This window comes from Peromyscus leucopus, chromosome 5 (genome assembly GCF_004664715.2).
Source record: "Peromyscus leucopus breed LL Stock chromosome 5, UCI_PerLeu_2.1, whole genome shotgun sequence".
Taxonomy (NCBI): domain Eukaryota; kingdom Metazoa; phylum Chordata; class Mammalia; order Rodentia; family Cricetidae; genus Peromyscus; species Peromyscus leucopus.
In genome coordinates, this window is record NC_051067.1 from 66629634 (window position 1) to 66639180 (window position 9547).

The 9547-nt window shown below is 45.3% G+C and overlaps 1 protein-coding gene across 1 annotated transcript in view; it reads right to left on the reverse strand.

Annotated features, from left to right (window-relative positions):
• Positions 1-8100, reverse strand: part of Rsu1 (Ras suppressor protein 1) — a 187875-nt gene extending 179775 nt beyond the window's left edge. Inside the window, exons 1-2 of the mRNA XM_028870519.2 lie at positions 7889-8100; positions 7607-7718 (exon numbers count right to left, since the gene is read on the reverse strand). Coding sequence (XP_028726352.1) covers positions 7607-7715 — 109 coding nt within the window. The 5' untranslated portion in view covers positions 7716-7718; positions 7889-8100. The remainder of the gene's footprint in view (positions 1-7606; positions 7719-7888) is intronic.
• Between the last annotated feature and the right edge of the window lie 1447 nt (positions 8101-9547).

The window sequence follows — 9547 nt, forward strand, 5'->3', positions numbered from 1 at the left end:
CATATAAACAGACACACATACAAGTAAAGACATTTATAAATGTGGGACATTCACGGGACTTTAGCTATGATGTGTTTGTGGCTCAGGTTCTGTTGAGAATCACAAACGCACTTTAAAAACTTGACAAGTTTATATGCTATGTGGCAGTTACTGACTAAACGCATTTTCACGCTGGGCACTACTCTTAGGGGACTCCCTGTATATATACTGGGTACATACAACGGGTAGATACAAAGTGGAATACTGGGTCCTCTGCAGGCCCTAGGAAAGAAAGACTAAATATTCTCGGTTTCTACATGAGGAACCAAGGCTCAGAGCAGCCTAATGATTTGCCTACTTACTCCAGCTTGTAACTAAAAATAAATAAATAAGATTCTTAGGGCACCACCGCTAGGCGTGGCAGTGTATGGGGAGGCTGAAGCAGAGGGATCATAAACTCAAGTCCAGCCTGGGCTCCACAGACAAAACAAAAAGTCACTGCCAACTGGAGCCGAAGTATCAAACACTTACTAGAAAATGCTGTTACTAGTCCAGTCATACCAAAAAGGTCACATCTTCTCTTTATCTTCATTCCTTAATGAAATGAAATGTTTACAATATTTAATGGTTGTGTGTATATATATATATAGTATATGTGTATATATACATCGTATATGAGATATACATTGATATATATATATATATATATATAAGCACTAGAACTTCTATCCTGTCCTGATGGTTGTGAACTACCCCTCTAAACACTGAGAGAAACCTCTATGGAGGGACCGAGCTGCTGCTCATCTTCCCTGATTACTGTCTACTGCAACACCCCTAAGTTTCTTCACTAAGTCTAAAACAATCTCAAGAAAACAACCCGATTTTAAAAACGGGGTACAGAACTAAGCAGAGAATTCTCAAAGGATAAAACACAAACAGCTGAGAAACATTTAAAAGAAATATTTGAAATCCTTATCCACCAGGGAAATGCAAGTTAAAATTGCTTTGGGATTTCATCTTACATCAGTCAAAATGGCCAAGATCAATAAAACAAGTGATGGCACATGCTGGGTAAAGGACACCAAGAAAAGGGAACACTTACTCATTGCTGGTGGGAGTGCAAACTTGTACGGTCACTATAGACTATGCAAATCGGTGTGGCAGTTCCACGGAAAGCTGGGAATAGATCTACCTCAAGATCCAGCTATACCACTCTTGGGCATATACCCAACAGACTCTACCCTACTACAGACATTATTTGCTCATCCATGTTCATTGCTGCTCTACACATAATAGCCAGAAATAGCCTAGATGTCCATCAACTGATGAATAGATAATGAAATGTGGTACATTCACACAATGAAATACTATTCAGCTGTTTAAAAAAAGGAATTATGAAATTTCCATTTGATTGGATGGAGCTAGAAAAAAAATTTCATCCTGAGTGAGGAAACCTAGAAAGATTATATTGTAAGTTTTCTCTTGTATGTGGATGTTTGTTTTTAGGCCTTTGATATGTGAGCTGTGATCCATCTATCCACAGCGGTTAGGTACCTAGTAAGGAACTGGGGGTAGAGTTGGGTCTCCTCAGGAAAGGGAAATAGAATATATTGTTAAGGAGAGCAGGGGAGGGAGGGACTGGAGTGGGAGTATTAAGTGAGGAAGGAGATCGAAGAGAGGGGTGAGGGAAGGAATATGAGGAGGGACACAAATACTAAAGGCCATTATACTATAGAAGATCCTAAAATATGTACATGTATGAAAGAAAAATAAGTGGAATAACCAAAGAATGGGGGAGACACTGTCCTAACTAGAAACCTTATACCACCAGGTGAAACCTCCAGTGCCAGGAATGGGTTACATCTGAGTCTATGGCAAAGGGGCCCCATGCAAACCACAAATATCTCAGGCTATTACCAAGGCTATTGGTTGCTCTCCACAAACTGATGGTCAGACCCTACCGCTGAGGAGAGCACCTGCATATCTCATCCAATATGGAGAAGTGGAGCTGGTGCCTACCTAGAGTCCTCACCCCTACTGACTAGTGCTCATGGTCCTGAAGGTACTCTGCATGCTAGCAGGGGAGAAAGGCAAACATCAGTCCAGATGCAAACACCGCAACCTACAACAGTGACCTGCCTAGGGAGAGGGGCTGGCGTGATGGCAGCACAAACATCTGGAGCTAAGACCCAAGAGACGTAAACCATGCCTGACACGGCTTGGGTGGCCAAGAACCTGGGACTGGCTAGGCCATCGCCTAAGGGAAAACCAAATACCAGTGTTCCGCTAGAAGAACATACAGTAAAATGACCCTAACGACACTCTGCTACACCCATCACCAGGGAAACATCCTCTTGCAGTAGATGGGAACGAATACAGAGACCCACAACTGGACAATGTGCAGACGGTGATTTTGTAATACTCAGTCCTCAATGTGATGTCTTCATCAAACCCCTCCCCGCAGAGCTCAGAGAGCTATGCAGAAGAGGAGGTAGATTGACTGTAAGATCCAGAGTGGATGGATGACTCCAAGAAAACAGTGTCCTCCAGACACAACAGGACGGGCGCACACAGGAACTCACGCAGACTGTGGCAGCGCGCATGGGGTCTGCACAGGTGCAAGCCAAACGAGGTGCCAGCGCTGAAGGGAGGGAGTGGACACAGACTCCCACTCCTGAGCAAGAAACTACCTTCCACTTCCACTTGACTGCAAAGGAAGAATTCATTTTCTCCAGTGGTTTCTCACTGGGTTATAGCAACCATACTTCAGAGTAGGCCCTGTGTCCAGGAGTATCTGGCCATGTCCTTATGAGTTTCTGGGTTGGTTTGTTAGTTTTGTTTTAAATGTTTTTTTTTTTAGAGAGAGAGTGACAGAGACAGAGACAGAGACAGAGACAAAGAGAGGAGTTGGGTGGGGAAGGGAAGAAGAGGGGAAAAGCACAATCAGAACACACTGTATGAAAAAAACTTCTCAAATACAAATTTCTTACCTAAAGGCAGTCACATTCTTCATTTCATAAACTGTTTCCCAGCACCACACTAAACGCAGGAGCCCAGAAGAGACTCTTTACCTCCCAGAGGAGGTGACACAAGAAGGGAGTCACTAGACAAATAAGTCATCAGTTCTCTGGACAGCGTTGACAGACAAGGGGAGGGGTCAGCAGGAGAGGGAAGGGAAGTGGGCGTCCCTGCAATTCTCAGATATGAAGCTGGGCCTCTTCACCAACTTACAGGAGGTGGGGAAATGAGAAATTTGAATAGATTACAGCTAAAATACGCCCAACCTTCCAGAGTCTCGCTGATACTTGCCCCAAAGATAGCCGAGATTGACAACATGCATTCTCAACAGGACCCCCAGTGCAGGTCTAACAGGCAAGCTGCGGTGGTCCTGGCTGTTTATTTTGCATGTCCCTCTAGACCAGTGGTTCTCAACCTTCCTAAGGCTGTGACCCTTTAATACAGCTCCCCATGTGGTGGTGACTCCAACCATAAAGTTATTTTCATTGCTGCTTCATAACTGTAATTTTGCTACTGTTATGAATTGTAATGTAAATATCTGAAAGGGTAGTTTGACTCCTGAAGGGTGGTGATGTACAGGTTGAGAACCACTGCTTTAGAAAGAACACATATCCCCCCACCTCATGACTTACTTTTCAGAGATTTATCTGGAAAATATTTTAATCTACCTTGGGGGCAGAGGGGGGGTGCGGGGGAAGGCCAAAAATGCTTCAAGCACTTGCAAAATAAACTTGAAGATATTAAAAAGACACAAATGATTTAAATAGAAGAAATGAGAGGGTGGGGGAAGACCCCTACAAGGTCCCTGTGAATACTGTTGGGGATCCTTGGCCTCTTGGAAGCTGATATGGGAACCCTTAAATGCAATTTTATCAAGCAGGTGAAGATAGGTGCTCTAGGGAAAGATTTCCATGGGGAAAATAAACAGCTTGTTTTGGTTTGTTTGGCTTTGGGCAGGACCACACTTGGAAACTTTAAGGAGACCATGTTAGGTAGAAAAGAATTTCAGAAGATGAAATAGAACAAACCTCAAAAGAATAGAGACCCAAGTCACAAGGGTGCCAAATGATCTATGTTCTCAGAGGGAGCACACAAAACAGCAACGTGGGACAGGGATGCTGAAGTCTAACTGATCTTGTTAGGTGATCGGGCACACCTCACTGCCTCTCTGTGGACATTAGCATTCAAAATGCAGTCCCAGATTAAAACTAAACCAGTCCTTTGAAGCCTGGGGAGAGAGGGGGGTACAAGTGGGGGAGGGGTGCTGAGCTGATTCTCAACCAACAATGAGGATCTTGAGGTTTGGAAGATAAAGAATCTGAAACCACTCTAGCCAACTTCAAGCCCTTGCTCCTAAGAATGTCCCAGGGTAGGATCTGAGTGTCCCTAGTCTCTGCTCTGGCAGAAAAATGTAGAACATATCTAACACTGACCTCCTGCTTAGAATTGTGCCTGATCAGAAGACTTTGATATCAGCTCAAAACATCTTTCAAAAACCAACCTACTTGCTGAAGATGGAGCGAGGTTAGCACAGTGCTTGCCTAGCACACCGAAAGCCTTCCATTCATTTCTCAAGTACAGTATAAACCCGGTGTGGGGGGTTCACACCTGTAATCCCAGCACCTGGGAGATGGAAGCAGGAGGGTCCTCCTCAGCTACAAAAGAAGGGAGTTGAGGTCCAGGCCATTTTGGACTACATGAGACTCTGACTCAAAAAAGAAAAAAGGTAATTCACCTCATCTAAGGAAACAAAACGTAGTGCTCATTCATACATCTCAACCTCCCAAGCAGAAATACTGGCATTTCAAATGCTTCAAATAAATACAGATCCTCTCTTCTTATCCTTGAAGCTGAATCATTAAATTATTTTTAAGAAATTAAAGCAAATGCAATAAAGAGGAAAGCTTAGGATACAAAACAATCACTCTCTGCATGTAAGTTAATTTGTTTCCTATGTTTAATCTGGATACTAACATGCAAAAAAGTCACAGCGGCAGGTAAACTTCGGTAAGTAAGTATGGGAATACTTACAGGATGCTCAAAGTAACCCTGTCCTATAACACACACACACACACACACACACACACACACACACACACACACACGCTGTATGCCGAGTGCTGCTTTAAATGTGTTCGAGGATGAACCCAGCACTGCACACACCCTACACAAATGCTTGACCACTGAGATCCTGTCTAGTGAGGGCTGATAAATAAAGCCAGTTTAGGAACAGGCCTCCAGTGAACACTCTAGAATCTTCCAGGTTCTTAGGAGATCTGATGGCAGGGAGTCAATATAAGCAGCCCTTCTTTAAACCAACACCACCAGAGGAGGTGAGATTTTTTTCCAAACCTCCACTGATCTTTCCAAGAAGTACCAATGTTCTTCTCCCTTAGCTTCTGGTTGGAGCAATTACAGAATGATCTTGCTTATTATCCACAGTGTTAGGCCAGAAGCTTTTTTTTTTTTTTTTTTTTTCTTCAGGAAGCAAGTGGCTATCTTTTCTTCTATAGTAAGAGCCAAGGCTTCAAAGAGATAATGGAGCTGAATTTAAAGAGCTAAGCTACTTTTGCCATTTGTTAATATTACATGGAATCTCATCTTCGGAAACAAAATAAAATGGCTCTGCCCAATTCAGACTCAACAATTCAGTCCATGGGGAAGGATGGCACAGGCAGAAACTAGGGGATGTGCAGGGCACAAATGTGCCAGGTCCCCTGCCTTCTGCTTAGCCTCTCCTTCCTCTACAGTGGTGGGACCCAAAATAAAGCTCAGAATCACCACAAAATTAGGCCAAAGCTATGAGAGTGCATCTACATTGTCAACAGCCAACTCAGGGTCAAAAATCACCAAACCCATCCTTACTGCAAGAGACCAACACGTATCAAGCAAATCAAGACGTGGTCGAGATGCCAAAAGTACAAAACCTATGTCAAAGCAGGACTCCATATAACGGCCAAAAAATGCAAGATGTCTGCAACTCCATTTCTGTCTGGATATATCAACATTCACCCTCCTGTGCCCCAAATGCAGATAAGAAACTCACAGAAAACTCGATTTTACTCTCTTCATGCCTAGGGAGCTCTGCACCATCTTTAAATTCTCTGCACAGCTCCGCTCCTTGCTTCTCTGCTGTTAGATCTGCTCTGGCTCTCATGAACTCAGACTTAACCCGTCATTCTTTGCTTCGTTCATCAAGCATCTTAGAGAACCTACTGTGTCCCAGACACTATTCTCAAGAACACGAGCATGAATAGTGCACAGCTTTGGTTCTCCTGGTATCTAATGAGGAAGAGAGACTATTGGATTAAAAATAAATCAGGTAAAACCTATGTGTAATCTGTACCTTGAAGAAAGGCCACTTTCACAGAAGGACGTAGAAAGAGAAGGCTTTTCATAGTCTGTGATGTCTGAGCTGACTCTTGGTAATTAGGTTAAAAGACTACAGGTGGGAAGGGATGGGGACTGGGAAGCAACAGACTGGAGGTAGGAAGGTCTAACTACTCAGGTCAAGCGGTGGAGCTTATTCAATAGGGTCTGGATGCTGGAATCATGAAACGAATCTGCATAAGGTCAGAGTCAGACCCCATATGTCCCAACGAGGAATGTGGGGGCGCCACTGTCAACTGTGAACCCTATGAGGGTCGAAAGCAGTGGTTCTCAACCTTCCTAACGCTTCGACCCTTTAATACAGATCCTCATCTTGTGGTAACCCCTAAGCATAAAATTGTTTCGTTGCTACTTCATAACTATAATTTTGCTACTGTTATGAATTATAATGTAAATATCTGATATGGACCCAAAGTGGTCGAGACCCAAAGGTTGAGAACCACTGGTCTAAAGTCACACTCAACCTGTAGAAGTATTGTGTCTCACTTAGAAAGTGTTTTCAAAGCCAGAATTAGTTCCTAACATTTAAAAATTATGAAAACTTGGATTTTGTATTTTTTTTTTTAATTCTGGCAATACTGTTTCAATATTCACACATGGTGACAACTCTCTGGATGTGGAGAGGAGCCACCTCCTGCCAGAGGGGCACAGGCAATGGGATTCATGGTCATTCCCACTTGTGCTGAGTTTTACAGATGAGTTAACACAATAAAATAGTTATCACACAAACTCAAGGCCCAAAGCAACAAACACCCTGATTAAACAGGACATTCGACTGGAGGCAAGATAATGAGCTTGGAGCATAAGAATGAGCAAAGCCTGACCACAAATGGGAGAATGGCACAGAAATAAATAGTGAAGGGGAAATGTTGAAAACACTCCTGGCCCATTCAAGTCTTATTCATCGTGTAACTTTGAGTGCCACCGGCTCATGATCCATAGAGTCAAAAGTGACTTCCAAATTAAAAACGTAAGTGGCTATTAGGGACACTGCATGTGAATTCGACCTCGAAGCGATGGAAACCACCTCAACAGCTGATAAGGAACTGCAGCACACCTCTGGTTTACCGGGCTCAATCACAAATTGTGTTTGCAAACTTTCTGAGCCAGGCTCCTGACAAGTGACGTTTACAAGCAGAGGTGGGATGGAAGCCTTCTGAAACTCTCCTCCCAGGAGCTCAGTTTCTTAGCAAACTCAGCAACCATCCCGAAAACTTACACAAGCCGTTGACATCCAGCATACTGGAGATGCCCCTGTCACTCATGTCCACTTCCGGCTGGTTCTTCTCCCTGCTCTCCTCCACCAGCTTCTTCAGTGACTTGGACATGTTCTGTAGCAAAGGACAACAAAACACGTGGGCGATGGCCGGAGTGTGGAGGGTAGGGGGCGGGAGGGGGTGGGAAGGGCTGAGGCCAGGGCTGCACACTCCAGGGCTGTCTGGGGGAGAGTGGGCATCACCGCGGAGTCCTGAGTGGGAGGGCCCGGACCCCGCGCACTCACCACAGAGGGCAACAGCTGGCAGGTGTGCGTGGGAGCCCGAAAGGGGAACTCGGGTGCCAAGGGATGCACTCGATCAGCCAAAACCAGGATCTGGGAGGAGGAACACACCCTGTCCGGGAGATCGGCGCAGGCGCACACCAAATCCGGCCAACCCCACGCCCCTCCCGGCCTGACACTTCCCAAATTAGGAGAACTGTTTCCCAGACGGGGCTCCCGGCGAGGCTCTGCCCACAGAAGAATGTGGACCCCGAGGCCGGCCAATCATACACGTTTTCAGGCTCAGAGACTCCGCCCCACGCTGAGGGACGCCCATCTTTCTCGGGTTTGAAACTTGGATTGGACCAGCGAGGTGCGTGCGTTCTAAGTTCAGCGCATGCTCAGTAGATTGGCTGAAGGACAAAGCTCTGTGGGCGGAAGCAGGGAAGTTTAGCGTGAAATGCCGGAAAAGGAGTAGGTATTAAGAATGGAGAGTAGCTTGTGTTGAGGGGTCGGGGATTGAATCCTGGGAAATACAGAAGTAAATTATTCTCTTTCTCCTGTGTCTTTCATTGCGGCTCCCCTCCCACGGTGGACGGGGCGTGGGGCGGGGTTATTGCCCTGAATTCCTCTTCATCTGTGGCATGAGGTCTGGATTCTGATCATGCTTCTGAAGACAATAATTCCGCCAAAAAACGTGTCCTGAAGGCGCACAGGTTTCTGTGTCTGCCTGTTTTGCCTTTGACCTGGGTCTTAAACAACTGGAATCTCCCTAAGGGTTAGATGCTAACAATAAATAAACCTCAACCATGTCAAAGTCCCTCCAGGAGAGGAGGAGTCAGCTCCGCCTGAATCCTCCCTGCCATCATTGTCTGAGAAACTCTGACACCGTGAGTCAAAATGAATTCTCCCTCTCCTTAGGTATTTCTTCAGGTATTTTGTCTGGGTGCTGTGACGGTAACTAATACAATTATGTCATTAAAATGTAAAATGAGCCGGGCGGTGGTGATGCACGCCTTTAATCCCAGCCCTCGGGAGGCAGAGGCAGGCAGATCTCTGTGAGTTCAAGGCCAGCCTGGTCTACAAAGCGAGTTCCAGGAAAGGCACAAAACTACACAAATAAACCCTATCTCGAAAAACAAAACAAAACAAAAACAAAATGTAAAATGAAAGTGCGATGAATCGCCTAATGAGAAGGTATTAGGGCGAGGTTTGGAAGAGTCTGAAAAATAGGCTGGAAGTGGGAACCCCACCCTCTGGGTCTGTTGGTGTGCTCACCAACAAGGAGGCCGTCTGAACTCAATACTTACTTTGGGATGTGGCCCATGCAAGCCTTAAACTCACTGGGTAGCCAAGGCTGGCCTTGAACTTGTGACAGTCCTTCTGCTCCTAAGTGGTCGGATTACAATAGTACATGGCCTCTTCATCCCGTTTAACACCATCAGATTTTCCTATGGGGGAGCAGGAGCCATTTGCTCTGTGGTTAAGAGTGCTAGCTGCTCTTGCCGAGGACTGAAATTCAGGCCCCAGCACCCACACTGGGCAGCTCACTGCAGCCTGCAACTCTAGCTATAGGGGAACAGATGTCTTCTGGTCTCCAAAGTGACCAGCACACACATGTGTGCATACACACACACACACACACACACACACACACACACACACACATACATCTTCAAAAAC